This window comes from Strix uralensis, chromosome 19 (genome assembly GCF_047716275.1).
Source record: "Strix uralensis isolate ZFMK-TIS-50842 chromosome 19, bStrUra1, whole genome shotgun sequence".
Classification (NCBI taxonomy): Eukaryota; Metazoa; Chordata; class Aves; order Strigiformes; family Strigidae; genus Strix; species Strix uralensis.
The window spans coordinates 10,134,702-10,151,240 of NC_133990.1; the positions used below are offsets into that span (position 1 = coordinate 10,134,702).

General features: G+C 57.3%; 1 protein-coding gene across 14 annotated transcripts in view; it reads left to right on the plus strand.

Annotated features, from left to right (window-relative positions):
* Positions 1-2,337: 2,337 nt before the first annotated feature.
* Positions 2,338-16,539, plus strand: part of CACNA1G (calcium voltage-gated channel subunit alpha1 G) — a 149,839-nt gene continuing 135,637 nt past the window's right edge. For all 14 annotated transcript variants that reach the window (XM_074888963.1, XM_074888962.1, XM_074888948.1 and 11 more), the window contains exon 1: positions 2,338-2,650. In XM_074888963.1, the coding sequence (XP_074745064.1) occupies positions 2,409-2,650 (242 nt within the window). In that variant the 5' untranslated portion in view covers positions 2,338-2,408. The remainder of the gene's footprint in view (positions 2,651-16,539) is intronic.

Consider the following 16,539-nt stretch of genomic DNA (forward strand, 5'->3'; position numbering starts at 1 on the left):
GCTGTACATATGTAGTGAGGAAATTGCTTGATCTAAGACTGCACCTTGCACATGCAAATGTGTTTGTGGACCTTTCCGTGAATTGCATTTGTACAACAGCTGAGCTGTCGGGCTACCGGGCTGTGCTCTGGTTTAGGGGGCAAAGGCTGGTGTCTCCTCCACTGCAAGAGCCTTTGCTGGGGAAGTGAGGGAGCTCCCGGCGTGTTGGTACGTCTGCTTGTTTTGGCAGGAGTGGAGAGAGGCCGAAGAGCCGCTGAGCTCTGCCCTCTCTGTGGGTGCGCACGCTGCATCCGGAGGGGGGAATCGCTCAGAAACCTGGGAAAGAAAGAGAAGTCCCTGTCCTCAGCACGCATGTTGTGGGCTCTCTGCTCGCCTGATGTCACACGTGCTGTCACACTTGCACCCCCCGGGCTTGCAGGAGGGTCTCCTGGCCACGTGTGGTGGGGTTTGCATCTCCTCCTCTGCCTGGACACTGTCTCTTGCAGTTCTGCAGCAGAGCCCAGCTGGCCTTGAAGTTTTGCCAACAGCCATGTGATTTGTCTCGGGCTGGACAGCACAGGCTGTGAATCCAAGATCAAGTGTGCTCCCAGGCCAGCGGGATTCAGCCCAGAGAAGACATTTTGGGCCAGACAAGAGCATCTTCCTATTGCTCTTGCAGGTGGCTTCGGGCTAGCTGGAGCTCTTGGGAAGGGGATGCTCGTGTGTGTGTATATATATATATATGTGTATATATGTGTATATATGATGTGGGGTGCTACCGGGGAAAGGTGAGAAAGCTATTTCTAAAGTGGCAAGAAATCTCAAGCATTTAGAAACAGGGCCTTGGCTCAGCCTGTGGGGATGTCTGCACTCAAAATGAATTGTGTCGAAAGCCTTTACCTGCTGAAACAAGGTCTCTGCCTCGCGCCGTGGCTGGGAGCGCCCACCGTGGCCCCCCCTACCCGCCGCCCTGGGGGACACTTGCGGGCCGGTCCCCGCCGTCGGGGCCGGCTCCCGTCGCGGCCCGGAGTCGCACCGGCAGAGGGAGCTCCGGCCGCGTCCTCCGAGCAGGGGGGACCGGGGGCACCCGCTGCTCCGGCTGGTGAAGGGTGGCGGATCCGTCCCACCCCGCTCCCCGCTCGGGCCCCGGCTCCCCTGGGAGCTGCTGACCAGGATCGTGCCCCCGCCCAGCCTCAGGGCGACCTGCTCCGGACGGGGGTGGCCCCTCGCGAGGAGCCGGAGGCTAGCGTGGGGGGGGCAGCCGGCGGTCACCCACATGTGCCCAGCGCAGCAGCACTGTCTCCGCTCGCAAGCGGCGGGGGGAAGGTGCCCGGGGCCCTGCAGCGGGGCGAGGATTTCGGGCTGGGCTCGCTGCCGCAGCAGCGGGGAGCGGAGCCGCGGCACTGGGGAGGGCGTTTACCCCGGGGCTACCGGGGGGGCTGCAGCTGGCGTACGCCTCGCTCCCGGTACCGGCTCATGCTGCCCTCGGCCCCGGCGGGTCTCCCTCGCCGGGGGCTCGTGCTCTCCGGCAGGAGGGGCCGAGACGGAGCGGTCTCTCCCTTCCCCCTCATCTACCCCCCCTTGCCCCTCATCGGCTTCCCCCTCTCCCGGTGTCCCACCGGGCTCTGCCTAACGCAGCGCAGCGCTCCCCGCTCCCCCCCCCCCCCGCCCCAAACACCCCTTCAGCGCTGGGCGCTGCGGGTCCGTCCCCGTCTCCCCGCACCCCCCCACAGTGGGGGGGGACCGGGCCCGACCCCCAGCCGAGCAGCGCCGGGCGGGTGCGCCCCGTCCAGCCCCGCCGGGGGACCGTGCCTGCCCGTCCAGCTGTGCTGCCCGGACGGACACCCGCGGCAGCCAATGGGCAGGCGCGGAGGGGCCGGGGGCGAGTCCCCATTGGCGGCGGGGGGAGGAGGAGCCGGGACTTGAAGTTGGAGTGAGGGATCCAGCTGTGCGGAGCGCTCGGCTCGGCGCGGCCGCCCGCGGGAGCATCCTCCGCCGCCGCCCGTCCCCGGGGCGCCGGGCAGCACCAGCCCCCCCCCACCCCCCCCCCCGCCCCGGGCAGATGTTGGGGCGCGGAGGGGGCAGGCAGAGCCGCTAAGGCGGCCCGCCCCGCGGGTGGGGGCCAGCACCGGCAGCGGGGGCCGCCCCGCCGCCGCCTCCCTGCCCGCCGCTCGCCCGGCTCGGGCCCCCGGAGGCACGGCGAGGAGGAGCTACGGAGCCCGCAGACGGCAGGGCAGGGCGAGGGGGGCGGCCCGGCCCCGGCCCCGGCGGGGGGCGAGGCAGCGGCTCGCCCGGCCATGCCACCCCGGCGCTGAAGCCGCCCCGCCGCAGCCCCCAGCCCCCCGGCCCCGCCATGGCCGCGCCCCTCTAGGCGCCCCCCCGGCTCGCCCCGCGTCGCCCCGGCTCCCCCCGGGGCCGCCGGCCGGAGGATGGACGAGGATGGACCGCGAGCGGTCGAGGAGGAGCCGGAGCCGGGCAGAGCCAAGACTTTCATCCGCCTTAATGACCTGTCCGGGGCCGGGGGCCGCCCGGGGCCGGGGGACAGGGAGGCGGGCAGCGGCGACTCGGAGGCGGAGGCGCTGCCTTACCCAGCGCTGGCCCCCGTCGTCTTCTTCTACCTGAGCCAGGAGAGCCGGCCGCGGAGCTGGTGCCTCCGGCTGGTCTGTAACCCGTATCCTTTGCAGGTGCTCGGCGGCGAGGTAAGCCCCGCGGGGCCGCCCCCCCTCCTCCGGTGCGGCGGGCAGGGCGGGGGGCACCTCCCGGCTGGAGCCCGCCGGGTGATGCGGAAGGAGCCGGGCTTTGGGGGGGACCGCCGGGCAGAGGGAGGGCACCCCGGCGGTGCTCGGCCGGGAAGTTTTCCGGGCTGTTGTGGGGGGCTCGGCGCTCCCCGGTGGGGGGGCGGTGCGGGGCTCCCCTCCCCCGGCCGCCCTGCCGCGATGCTCCGGCTCCCGCGGGCTCCGCTCCACGGGGCGGCCCTTCCTCCCGCGGGGATCGGCCGGGCTCCCCCGGCTCACCGAGCCACCCTAACCGCAGTCTACCCCCCTACAGAACCGTTCTTCCTCCCTGACCCCGTTTCTCGCCCATTTTAGGCTCCCTGGTCCCTTCCTGAGGGTTTGAGGGGGGGGTGCAATGTGGGGGGAGGCGGTGGTGCTGGGGGGGGGGGGGGGGGGGAGTTGGTTTGCTGCCCGGCTCCAGGATCCCTAAATAATTTGTGGCATGCCGAAGGGCCCATGCTCTGCAATCCCCTGGGACCTTGCTTGGAGGGGTCTGGCGAGGTGAGGATCACGGTCCCTGGGGTGTGCATCGACCAGGGACTGCTGCTCGCCAGGTCCTGGGGTGAGCTGTGACCCCACAAAGGCATCTGGTCTCCTTCCAAACTCCCTGTCTGCTCCAGCACAGGCTCTGTGTCTGAGCCGCTTCAGTCAAGTTTAAGCTTTCAAAAGAAGGGGGAAAAAAAAAGAAATAGAAAAGACAATAGAAACATTTCTTCTTGCCACTCACTGTCTTGGTGCCTTTAAAGCCTCCCTTGGAGTTGAGTTGCAACCAGCACACGGTTTGTAGCATCGCAAGTGTTTTACCATCCCCGAACTCCAGTTCCATTTATTATTTGCAGAAACAAAAACCCGAAATGAAATAAAGCAAAGCGATGTGGCTTCCCGCAGGGGCTGGTGTGGGAGAGGCAGCCGCTGCCCGGCTGAACGGGAAGTTACCGGGTCTGCGCCGCTCTGCCTGTGCAAGAGGCAGGCGAGTACGTATGGGCAGCAAACCCACATCTGGAGTGGGAGAGGCTGAGCGGTAGCGGGGAGGACATGTTACATGGTACAGAGGGCCAGAATATCCTGTGCGAGTCCTCCTCCGCTCCTGGTGTGTGGAAACTGTTAGGAATTACATCTCGGCTGAGGTCAGTGTGCCCAGGAAAAGTGGTGAGGGTCTGCAGGAGTTGTGAATGTTGTTTTACTTGAGCTTCAACAATAATTTATCTGATAAACAGGCTGCCTTCTTTCCTAAAATGTCCCCCAGGAGGGGAAAAACAAGATTTCTCTTCCCAGTCATGAATACTCCCAGCAGTTTCCCCCCAAATCTCTCTCACACCATCTAAGCAGTTCAAAGCTGCATTTATTTAAGCATCTTGGGAAATCTTGCAACTTTGTGAAGCCTTCTGTTTTGGGAAGAAATATTAATGACAGGCTGCAAGTCAGTGTGTTCTTACTGTCTACTATGACTAATATTATTTATGATTTCTGATTTAAGTCTGTTTTCAAGTCTCCTTCCCCCCCCCCCCCCAAACGATGTTGTTTTGAAGCAGGTGTTACACCTGCATGTTTTTACTGTTTTCAGTAAAATCCCCCACCCCAGTAGTGGCTTGAAATGCATCTTCTCTGTGGCTGCAAATACAAGCAGATTAACTTTTGTCCTTGGAAAATTAGGGGTATTGTGGGCACCTGCAAACCCTGCTGTGAGCAGGGGATGAGCATTAGGTGCAGCCCCACAAGCTGAGATTTACCTTGTCGCTAATTTTTCACTCCTTACTGACAGAGAAAGGCGCTTGCCGGGAGCCCTGGGGCCACGGGGGACGATGCTGCGGGTCTCCGAGTCGTGTGTCTGCATGCAGCTGTTTGTTTTCAGGGTCACTGACCCAGAATTAGGGGAGTTTATTTAAAAACAACACAAAAAAAGCAGTTCAGCTTACAGATGAGAGGAAGGCAGCGGCCAGCTTGGCACCCCCAGCGTCCCATCACTCGCTGGGCTGTTCAGCAGAGCAGCATATTGCTCGTCCCTTTGGCTCTCTGCAGCCCAAGTGCCGGAGCTGAGCCCATTGCTTGTTTCTATTTCTTACTTTTCTCTTTTTCCTTTAGTGTGGTGGGCCAGTAGTGGCCCTCCTCAGGCTGTAATCTTCTAGGAATTGTGTCCTGGTGCTAAAACCGTATAATCACATTGCTGGAAAGTCTTTGTTGCCACCAGCTGCCCTGGAGAGGAGTGACAGCGCTTGGGCTCACATGGCTGGTGAATCCTACCCTGGCCCTGAGAGGTTTGGGGCTTTCGCTGGCTTCTGCTGCTCTCTTGGGTGGTTTTTACCTTCCCGTGGGTGAGGCTGGCTGCCCGCACAGCAATTGGATGGGAGGGTTCTCGTTTGAGCTGTGCATGTGGAGATGCACGGCTTGCCGGCTTGGCAAGGCGGGTTTGTGGTGCTGTAAGCTGGCTGATAAACTTTGCTGTCGATGGGGTGTTGGGAGGAGGTGCTGGAGCTGCTCCTGCGCCCGCAGCTCCCTTACCTGCCCCGGGAAGGGCAGCTCATGTCCCCCAGGTGCAGCTGGAGCCCCTGGGATGCTGCTCTCCAGCCCTGTCCAAGCAGCTTGTGTGACCCTGGTAGCTGAGGCTGGGATGTGGGGTTAGGGAGAGGGTGATGGTTGATGTGCCGAGTGTCCAGCAAGGATGCAAAGTCCTGTTGAGGTGGCTTTTTTGGCTTTTCTACTGTATTTCCATTCAGAGCATCCTCTGCCTGGGCCAGGAAGGTTTCTCCCTTGCTGTCTGGAGCAGACACGGGGAGACCTGTGCAGCTCTCCTGCTCCCCCTCTCCCTTAGGGCTGGGAAGAAGGTTTTGAAGTTTGTCCTGATCCAGAAACAATCCAGAGCTTGAAATCTTGCGGTTTTAACCCTGTATTGGCCCTGCCAAGCTATCCTCCCCCTCTGCGATCTTTGAGCAAAAACCTCTCTGGGTGCTGTGAGGACTGGGGGGACAAGCCTGGTTTCCCACCCGCGGGTTCCCAGTGGCTCTGGGATGAAAGGCTCTGCCCCGGGTGAGGGCTGCTTGGGCCAGAAGGGAAGGAGCAGGGACATGGGTGGGACGTGTTTAACAGTCACGGCGCTGGACCCACGGGCTCAGGCCTGGGAAGGGCTGCAGCGACAGGCAGGGTGTCCTGGTGTGTGTGCTGGCAAGGCAGTGAGAGCAGCTCTGGAGGGGGGGAAAGAGGAGACAAGCTGGTTACTCGACTTTCACTTATAAAATAAAAGCACCATGAAGGCTGGGAGGATGAAAGGCTGTAGCAGGGTCTGTGCCAGGCTTCTCCTCTGATCAGAGGCAAGAAACGAGGCTATTTCTTGAGAGTTGCGGAGTGATTGAAGAGTGGGGATGGAGAAAGTGGGGAGGATGCTACTGCTTGGTGTTAAGAGCTCTGAATAGGAAAATAACAGTGTAACTGAAAGGGCCTGTGATCTCTATTGTAGTACTGAAATCTGCCTCTTCCCCCGCGCAGTGCCTGCCTGCAGAGCGCGGCTGCCTGGAGAGCAGCACATCGGCAACAGAGGGGCTGCAAAAGAAAGGTGCCGTTCTGGGGAGACCCCCCCAAAATTGGTTGAAATCCCATCTTTTCCTTCTGGGTTGGAGGGCAAAGGGCAACTCCTCAGATGGGAAGGGGGGTTTGGGCAGCACTGGGAGGAGTGCTCCTGTCTTGCCTGGCTGCTCTGGTGCACTGTCCCCAGGATTTGGGTTTCAAAAATGGCTTTAGGAAAGAGATGCATCTCGATCTGGTCACGGTAACCAGCCCTGCCTTCTGCCTTTGGTCTGCAATAAAACCCAGAGGGCTCTTCCAGCAGCTGCCTCGCACGGCTCTGCTCACTTTCCATTAGTGAGAGGTGGACGATCAAAGGCTCCGTCCCGGGGAGCTGCCGAGTGCCCCCAGCTCTCGCTGGAAGTCGGCAGAGCTGCAGATGGCCAGCGGCCTCCAGGAGCGGGCCTGGAGCCCTCGGGGCCTCACGCCAAGGCATAGCTGAGGTCTGCGCCGGGCTGGCTCACGGGACGGCTGGAGCCGCCGTGCTGGAGGTCGGTGCATTGTGGAAGGCAGCAACGGCCCCGCTGAGGCGGCCGGTCAGCCCTCGCCTGCCCAGCGCGCCCCAAGCCCCGTGGGTCTGTGTGCCGGCACCGCTCTGCGTCAGCCTGGCCGGATCCGGCTGTCCTGGAGGGAAATGTCTGTGTGTCTGACTGCACCGGAGCAAGGAGCCTCCTGCGTGGTGGGGATGAGAACCCAACCCGCTGAGCTGCTCGGTGGTTTGGGCTCCCCAGCCCCGGCGGTGCCTCCCAAAGCGCTGCCTCCTGTGGGGTGCCCGCGGTGCGGGCAGCAGGCAGGCGGAACCCCCGTCACCTCGGTGGGTGCTCGGGGTCCTCACCCCCTCCTCAGCTGTGCAGGCTCGTGGGGAGAGCCAGGCACTGCGTGCGCTGCTGTTTGAAGGGTTCACTGTAGGTTAAAAATATAATTTTTTTTGTTATCAAAAGGGTGTGTTTTGAGGAAAGAGCGCGCGTGGTGTCCTTTAAACTTTGGTACGTTTGTTCCAACCTCGCTTTTGAGCTTAACAAAGCAGAAAGCTTCAATTTGAGAGGTTGGATCTGAAATGGATCTTGTTCTGATTTAAAAACCCCACAAAGGAGTCAGAATCCATTTACTTCACCTGCATCTGATCCGTCCCAGGGCACCTGAACTTGTTTCTCTCCATGACCCAGTTCACCGGCCAGTGCTTCCCACCCCTCCCCAGGCAGATGGAAACACTCCTGCTGCAGCCGAGCCTCCACCGGCTTCGTGCCCCTTCCCTGGCTCCTGGGTGGAAATGAGAAACACAACTTGCCAGGCTGGGGGGGCTCCCACAGCCCCTCAGCCCCCCCAGCCAGGACAGAGCATCCTGCTGCTCCTCAGGGCAGGTGCTGGCGCAGCCCTGGGCTCACGCCAGCCCCAGTGCAAGGATCTTGGAGAGAAGCAGGACCCGTTGCCTTTTAGCAAGGACAGCACAAAGGTGGGGTGGTTATTTCTCTCCTCCCAGGGGACAAATAACTGCAAAACCTTTTCCCTGCTGTACACAAACCCTTCGGGAGCTTGGCGGGAGCAGCTGGCAGTATTCACATCCCGGACCTGGTGCAGCGGCCAGAATCCTGCTCCTTGCTGCCTCCACAGCAGAGCTGGGAGCTGCTCGAGCCTGATCTAGGTAACGCACCACATCTCACCAGGGATCTCTGGACCCATCCATCGCCCAGCCGTGTCAGCAGCCAGGCGCTTCCTTTGCTCCCTGCGTGTGTGTGTGTGTTTTTTAAGGAGATTCTTCTGTGAATTCCCTCTTCCAGGCTGTTGTGTCACATCTGGAAGTTTGTGTAGGAGTTTATCCAAGCGCTGGAGTACAGCGCAGCTTTTTCTCATTTAAAAATCATAGGCTGGCATTTTGAAGCGGGCTGGGGGGGGGGGAGGGAGGGAAGGGGAGAGGGAAGCTGTCTGCCAAAAAGGAGACTGGAGCAGAGGAATTGTAATGACTTCCAGAAGTTTTCTTTCTTTCTTCCTTTCTTGCTTTCCCTCCCTCTCTCCCGGCGCGCAGACAAAAGGCTCGGCCTCATGCAGTTCATGGTTATGTCATCCCGGCGCGGGGAGCCCCGGCCGGGAGGGGTGGCCCTGTCCTGCCCAGGGACCCTGCTCTGTGCAGGGACAGCTCTGCTTTGGCTCCTTGTAGGAAATCCGGAACAAGGGCTCCCACGCGGGGCGGCGGGGGCCGTCTCCGGAGACCTGCTTTTCATTTGGGGCCAGGAGCCGAGGCAGGGTGGCTGGGAGGAGATCACAGCTTCTTCCCCAGCCCCTCGTGCGCAGGACTGGGGGGCTCAGACAGGCGGGTGGTAATTCAGGATGGGGCTGGACCACCCGAGCTGCTGCTCATTCACGGGGCCAACGTGTCTCCCGGCCGATCTGTGCAGACTCGCTGCTCTCAGTCGGCTTTCGTGCTCTCTCCCCCGTTCAGTAGCACTGGGTGTTGGAGCTGGTCTGGAAATGCCCAGGATTTTATGATGCATAGAAAATTTTCTGCTTTCTTCTCCCCCTACACCCCCTGCAGATGTCTTGGCATCATGCTCAAAAATGCTTTTTTCCCATTTTTTTGCTTTAAACTCTCTTTCACTTTTTTTCTGTGTCGAAAAGACCAAGATTTTGATCGCCCCAAGTTCCCTGTCCAGGTCTCTCTCAGCTTGCCTTTTCTTCTTCTGCTGTTTTTCTGGAAGGAAGCAAAACCTTTGGCCAAAGTGAACCTCCCTGATGGCTTTTTCATTTGGATCATGAATTCATTTTTCCTCGGAAGAGGAGCCCCGGGGAGCCTTTGCCCCCGGCGGCTTTGCTGGCCGCTGCGGATGGGGAGGAGGGTCTGGGGGAGCGGGGCCGTCCGTGGGGAACTGGGGAAGGAGCATCCGGAGTCAGGTTGGGAGGGCTTTGAAGCTTCGCTGTGGTTTGGAGGGGGTTGAATTTCCTAGTTAATTAGGAGGCCTAAGTGTTTCTGGGTTTGTTACGGGGCCAGATCGTGGCTTTCCCTTCCCCGGTGCCTTGGCTCTCTGCTGAGCGACCTAGATGTGAAATATTCCCTTTGGTTGGTGATGCACATGGAGGTTTCCCTGAATGTGGGTTCGTTTGGCTTTGGTTTTTGCCAGTCTTGGCCTCTCACCCAGGAATCTGGCCTGGCACTAAGAAATGAAGAAAAAAAAAAAAAAAAGAGGAAATTCTCATGGTTTTATATAACGGAGTGAGTAATGACCAATCGTGCTTTGGGATGCTCTCACATCTGCTTCCTACCAAAGCCCTCGCAAAGAAGCTTCGAGCAGATGGAAAAAGCACATTTTTCAGCCTGAATATTTGCTGAGAGAAACTTTCAGGCTTGATCTCCGTGGTCATGGCACGATCACCATGGCATGGCACTGGTTACGGCCTTTCGGGAAAGGGGCTGTTGGGGTGCCAGGAACAGCATCACGTGCCCAAGGTGCAGCAGGTCCCAGCGTGAGCCACAAGTGAGGCTGCGCACATGTGCGTGGGACCGGGATGTGCCCGTGACTCAACCCTCAGAAGTTCACCAGTTAGTCACAAGTGGATGGAAATTGTCTATTGGTTTGGCTCTTGTGCCTGAAACGTGGTTTTGGTTGGGATTTTTAACGTGTTTCCTAGGTGGAAGGGACTGGCTGTTGTTTGGTGGTTTGGTTTTTGTTGTTGCTCGTGTCCTCCTAGCTTTCTCCCTCCCTCTGCTGGGATGTGAAAACCAGGGACGAGGACAGGAGGGGGCTGAAAATGGGAACAAAATGCTAAAGCAGGTGATGGGTGAGAGCTGGGAGCCTGGCACAGATGAGTTTATAAAGAAAAGGGGATTTATTTACTGTAATCCAGATGCTAGCCCCACACTTACAGGGTTTCTGATGCAAAGCATTCTTATATTTCTCATTTGGGTGTCTTCCAAGAGATTTTCCCCGGTGCATCCACCGAACCAGCCTCGAGATGCTCACTAACCCCAGGGCTGAAGTCAAACACGCAGCTGGCGGCAGCAGAGCTGGGTGAGGGGATTCACAGGGATTCACCCACCTTTGGCAGCCAACCGCCCCGGGGGGGTTTATGCCTTCAGGATTTCCTGTGATTCATAACTTAATCAGGTCAGGTTTAGCACTCACTCCTCCTACGGCGTTATTGACTGCCTCTGTGCGCTCCCAAGATGCTGGTGTCGAGAGCAGCCCAAGGCAGAGCCCTCCCCTGCCCAGATGGTGAACAGGACTTGTTAATGATTTGTTAATTCAATTACAAAGTGCTTGTTAACCCATGGCGAGGCTGAAGCTCCCTTCTGGAGGGCAGGGCTCGCCCCCATGCCTGCGACTCCCTCTGCCAAAACATTTATTTGGTGTTAAGCTGCCAGCCACGCTATGCAAATATAGATGTTAATCATGAATAAGGTTCATTTTTAGCTCTGGGTTGAGACTAGACTTGGGAAGAACCTGGCTCTGGGGGGGGTGATGGGGAGCCCTGTCTAGCTTAGTGGGGTGCACAGCCCCCGGGGCCAGCTTGGCTGGATCCTGCGGGAGGGAGCAAACGTTTTGGCTCCCACTCAGCACTGGGGTCCGTAGGAATAAAATGTTCCTTCTGCTGCGGATTGAGTAAGGCTTTCAAGTGCATTTGATGGGCTGCACTTTAACCAGCCTCCTCCGCACTGGCATTAGCTGCTAATAGCATGAATCCCAGGTCCAGGCTGGTGGTCCCCATGCCTGCGTTGGATGCAGAGTGTCTTCAATTTGGGAACCGTCATGCCTAGGTAGCCTGGCTGTAGCAATTCTACCTTAACGGGAGAAAACGGAAACCCCAGTAAGAATGATAAATAATGGGGCCTTGATGCTCCATTGAATTAATGCTTATTTGGGCAGACAGGGAGGAGAGGAATTAAATTAATATCTGACTTGTAACTGCTACTGGATGTGGTTATTGACTTATCTTGCTTTGGAGGACCATAAATATGTCTTGGGATGTACCCCTGAGACCATAATCTGCTTGGGGTCACAGTGCAGGTCTGTCTCTGATGCTCCTTCAGAGACTCATCCTGACTTCTGGGGTCAAAAATCCATATTCCTCTGACAAAGGACCCAGCCACGTGCGGAGGGGAATGTGTTTGCACTTTACTGTGAGCATACAGCATAAATCTTGAAGACCTCTGCCTCACATAAATCGCTTTGTTGTTTGTAATCCTCCGGCCGGCTCGGTGCTGGAGGGCGCGGAGCCTGATTTGACTCGGGGGAGAGGCACGGGTGAAGCTCCTCAGCTCCAGAGATGGGATGGATCGCAGCTGCAGCCTTGTACTCTTATCCCCTCCCTTTTTCCTTGTGCCTGGGATTTTGTCCCTCTTAGGCGCTTGTTTGGGGGTTGAGGATGGCTTGGTGAGATAAGATGGGGGGTCTCAGCATGCCCCTCAATAGCCATGCTATTCAGGTATCCATGAGCCCAGGTAGATGAACAAGATCTTCCCTTTCAGCCCTTGATGCCACGTGGATGCTCTGGTCTGGATGATCCACTGGTTGCTATGCCGACCCTGGGCTAGCCATGGCACCCCAGCACTGCCAGCCACGGGGCTGGCACAGGGCATTTCACAGCTCAGCGTGCCCCATGCCAGGGTGAGTGGGCTTCTTATTGTCCTGGGCCTGTTGTACCCACATGTATATGGGTGCACATGGGGTCAGCAGTGTGGGAAGCTCATGGTTTGGTGATGGCGTGGGCCAGGTTGGCCTGTCATGGTCCCCTCGTGGGGCTGGTGCCAGTGCTGGAACATCCCTGAGTAACTGAGCCGTGGCAGTCTGTCCTTCCTCTAGCTAAGGCGAATGTTTCCTTCCCACATCCTGAGCTCTGTTTCGTGTAGGGGATAACTGACTGCCTACGTGACTCTCCTCATGGCAGTGGGTGTTGACCCTGTTCTCCGGCACAGCCCATGTTAGCAGAGAAGTCCCCAGGCCAGATGGGAGGTGCTCTGAGCCCCAACTCCTGCTCCTCCCCTGCCCCTCACCCATTGCTCCAGGCCCTGGTGCATCCCTTTGCCTGGGCTGGGCATTGCTACCGTGAGGGTATTTGTTAGGATGCCTCTATTTTACCTTGCCAGCCCATCCCTTAGGATGGAGCACGTCTTGCCCCTTCCCCAGGCTCTACCTTTCCTCTTCAGCCCCAGCCACAGACATGCAGCTCCCGTGGGAGCAATTTCCCCTGCCATGGGCAAATTGAGGCCCCTTCCTCTTCTTCAGAACCTGCTTGTGGCAGCAGCACGGAGGAATCTGATCTCTTACCAGGCTGGAAACAGTGGAGGAGCCCAAGGCCAGCACGGGGTACCTGCAGCAAGGGTGGAGACGCTTCTTCCTTCATACCAGTAAATGGGCTCTGGCTCCTCTAGCAGTGGATGTTCAAATCTTGCAGCTGGGTTTTGGGCTTGGCTTTTTGCTGGGTTTTGTTTTCTTTTGCCTCGTAGCCCCATGAAACTGGGTTGTCTCAGCTCCAAGAGCACTGAGTGTTTGGGGAGTGGCGGTCAAGGTGCAAATCTGGTGGTGAGTTGGGGGACAAAAGGATGCACTGAAAGTGCTTTGCTGTGCCGCCTCCTCCTCTCCTCTCCTCTCCTCTCCCAAATCCCCTCCTTTCATCTGCTGAATACCTTGATTTTTTCCACCTTTTTTTTTTTTTTTTTTTACTATTGCCTGGGTTTTGCATCGGGGGCAGGATGGAGGTTGGGGGGGTGTGTGTGTGCGATGAAGCTATTCGAGGAGTTGTGATCTCTGCATTTCATTTTGCAGTTCAGCTGGAAAGATCTCGTTTCCAAATACACCCACACACAGGCACAGCAAGAGAGAAAGCAGGCGAGGGAGCTGCTCAAGGGGGATGGGGCGGCACAGGGGAGGGCTGGGGGCCGGGCAGTGCGGGGTACTTGGGAGCCTTTCCCTGTGTTTGGTGAATCGTATTCGGAGTGGTCCGTAGCCTTGATCTGGGGACAGGAGATGGCACCCTCTGCCTCAGCCTTATGCCTCAAGGCCATGCAGGTGCTTGGCTGCACCCATGGGTGCCTGGCTGCTTTAGTCTAGAGCCACGGGGGAGCAGGAGGAGCGAGGATCTCTGAGGCAGAGCCCTTGCCCTGGGCCTGGCAGCAGCCCCGAGTGAGGCTGGGGGGGTCCAGGGCAGTTGCAGGGTTGCACACACACACACCGTGGGCTGAGCAGAGTCTGGGCCATGGTAGCGTGGTGGGGAGACCTGCTTTTGCAATGGAAGAGGAGCAAAGACACGAAAGGGAGCCACAAAACTCCTCTCTTAGTGACCTTCAAGCCAAAGTCATCTTGTTTCCAAACATGAGCCAGTGCTGGAGTGGCTCTTTTAGCGTGTCACTCCCCATCTGCACCCTCTCCCTCCCGTGCTTTCCTTGCCAGCCAGGTCTTGACTCCAGTTCTCGGTTTCTGGAGGAGCTGCTGGTGGTGTGGATGCATCCTGCATCCCCCAGTGCTGGGAGGGATGGGGTTAGAAGAAAGCAAATAAACCTTCATCCTGGTGGGCATCTGGGTGTGCAGGAGCAGGTTAATGTGAGGGGCTGGCTGAGAAGCCAAGCAGATGGAGACTCAGTGATGATGGGAAGTTTTGGAGAGACACCCCAGCCTGCCCGGGCTGCAAGCCGACAGCAAGCTCGCCTTTGCGATAGCGTGCCAGGGGGCTTGTAGGGGCACCTGCCTGAGCCCCCGGGTCTGGGTCCTTCCCCAGCTTCGGGCCTGTGGAACAGCTCGGGGTGCTGGGGTGTGTGTGGGAGCTCCCTCTCCTGCAGGGTGCTGCCATGGGTGCCCATGTTCCCCCCCCAGCTCCCCTCTGGGCCCCTTGGTGGATGCTGGTGGCACATCTCTCGGCTCAGCCCCCACACACTGAGTCCTCCCGCCATCCCTTCGGGGTCAGTGCGTGATTTTTTCCATCGCTCTGAAGAGGCTGAGCTCATACAACAATATTCCCTGGGCCAACACCACTCCTTTTTGAAGTTTCTTGTTTTGGTATTCCTTAAACTTCGTATCCTCAGGGATGAAACACAACACCCCTTGGCACTTGAGGCTTTTCCCCAACAACGTGGCTTTGGTTATCCCCAGCATCCTGCTGCCTGGTGAAACCACTGCCCCATCCCTGCGCCACTGGCAGATGCCATCCCTCCTGAACTCACCGCAAGTCTTAAATGGTGGTAAAATAGGATCCTCCAGCCACCTCGTTACACTGCGGCATGCCGCCTGGGCTGGCAGGGGAAAGGCAGCCACCAAAGCGTGCTCCGGGCAGTGTTTGTTTTAGCCAGGGGCCACGGCCAGAGCCGGGGCTCTGCCAAGCAGCAAAAATGCCAGAGCAGTGAGTTTACCCATGGTGTTTGATTTGTGGTTGTGGTAGAAGTCGGGTCAGGAGTAAATGCAGAGGATGCGGCAGAAAAGAGCAATTTCAAGATGGTCACAAAAACATCTCGTGGTGCTAGAAGTTGGGATTTTCTTTGTATTTTTCCTCCCCCCGCTGCTGGCCGCACTGGCTGCGAGGTGAAGTTTATGAGAGAAATAGCAGCGGTTCCGGGAAATATTTTGCCTAGCTCGTATTGTTGAATTTTATTTTCTTTTTCTGGCAGCGGATGAAGGAAGCGGGAACACAAACAGCTTGGCCGGTGGGTTGTTGGTCCAGAAATCAGTCTGGCCAGTGAGCGGCTGCTTCGGCGGGGAGAGAAAATACTCGAAAGCGGACGGGGTTTTCATTGCTTTCGTTCCTCTCTCTTTCCATCCCCGCTCCTGGCCAGCTCCTAGGATGCTATTAAATGAGGGGCAAATGCATCTGAAGGCAGAGACTGTTAAGGCAAGGATGTGCATTGATGCTCCTGGCCTCCCGTGCATTCTTGCTGATTAAAATCTTAAATTCTTCCGTTTTTGACAAGATTTGGGGTTTCTGTGCTGAGCCGGGGAGTCTCTATGGCAACAGCTAAAGGCAACTTTTATCCCTAACCCTTTTTTTCTTGCAGAGGGGGAAGAGGATGGGTGCGCACTGCTGGGGCACTGGTAACTATTTGAACCCCCCTAATATTTGGGGTAGAGAGGGCTGGGACCTGTTAAATTGAAATACAGAATTGCTTTGTGCCTGTGAAGCCAAGGGGCTGGGGTGAGCTCTGCCCTGGCTGGGCCCCTCTCCCAATAAAGGTATTCTGTGACTCTAGGAGAGAGCAGGGTCTTATCCATCCCACCCCAAGGCCAGGGGTTTTCTGCTAGGGTTTGTCGTGTCCAGAGGAGTTTGGAGCCGTTTTCGGAGCGTGATTGCGGCAGTGTTTCAAGACGCAATTAAAACACTAACCTTTCAGGAAAAGTCTTGCTGCATGTAATAGAAAGGAAGCCAGCTGGGCTAGATTGAAACATAATAGGTTTGGGGAGTAATTTTTAGAATCCTATACTGTAGGTCTTTCTAGAAAGATACTATACAATTTAATAACATGTTATATTCCTATATATTATATTTAAATCATCCTATAGTATTGTGGAGGAGGAATCTAATTTTCCACTACAGGGTAATATACCTTTCTATAGGTTTTCAGGTGTGGGTTTTTTCATCCAATGGAGTTAAATGAAAAATTATATCCTTCCTAGAAAATCTGCATAATGATGAGGAAACAATACCTTTAATTTATTTAATAAAGCATGTAAGTATTTTCCATAGAGGTTTATATGGCCACATAAAAACCCACTTAGAGCTTGTTGAAGTGGTTTGCGATCGGACAGAGATGGGTTCAGATGCAGTCCCAGCTGGGCAGTGCCAGGGCTCTGCAGCAGGGGCCTAGGCCTGTCTAAAGGGGGAAAAATAAAAATAAATAAAAGCCAGGACTTTCTTGCATCTCTATCTCCCCTTCTGGAATGCAATTAGAGAGAAGACGGATGAAGCTGCACTTGGGAGCAGCTGGGGGCCAGATCCTGCGCTGGGGTCCTGGGGGCTGGTAGCTCAGGTGTCTGTAGGGGCTGGAGAAGTGAGCGCAGAGATCTCCCTGCTCGGAGAAATGGGCTTTGGAAATAGCAGGCAGGGGCTGTGCCATGCTGTGTGGCGGTTTGCAGCAGGCTGAGGAAGGCAGGAGGAGGAGGAGGGAGGGAAGGGCTGAAAATCTGGCCATGGAGATGTCAAATGAACGTATGGGCAGTTGCTGTGCTGGTCTTTAGTGAGTGACTGAGCCTCTCTGTGGTCTTGGGTGCTCCCATGGGAGCCTGCTCTGCTTGGCACCTTGTTCGGGGTCAGACTCATT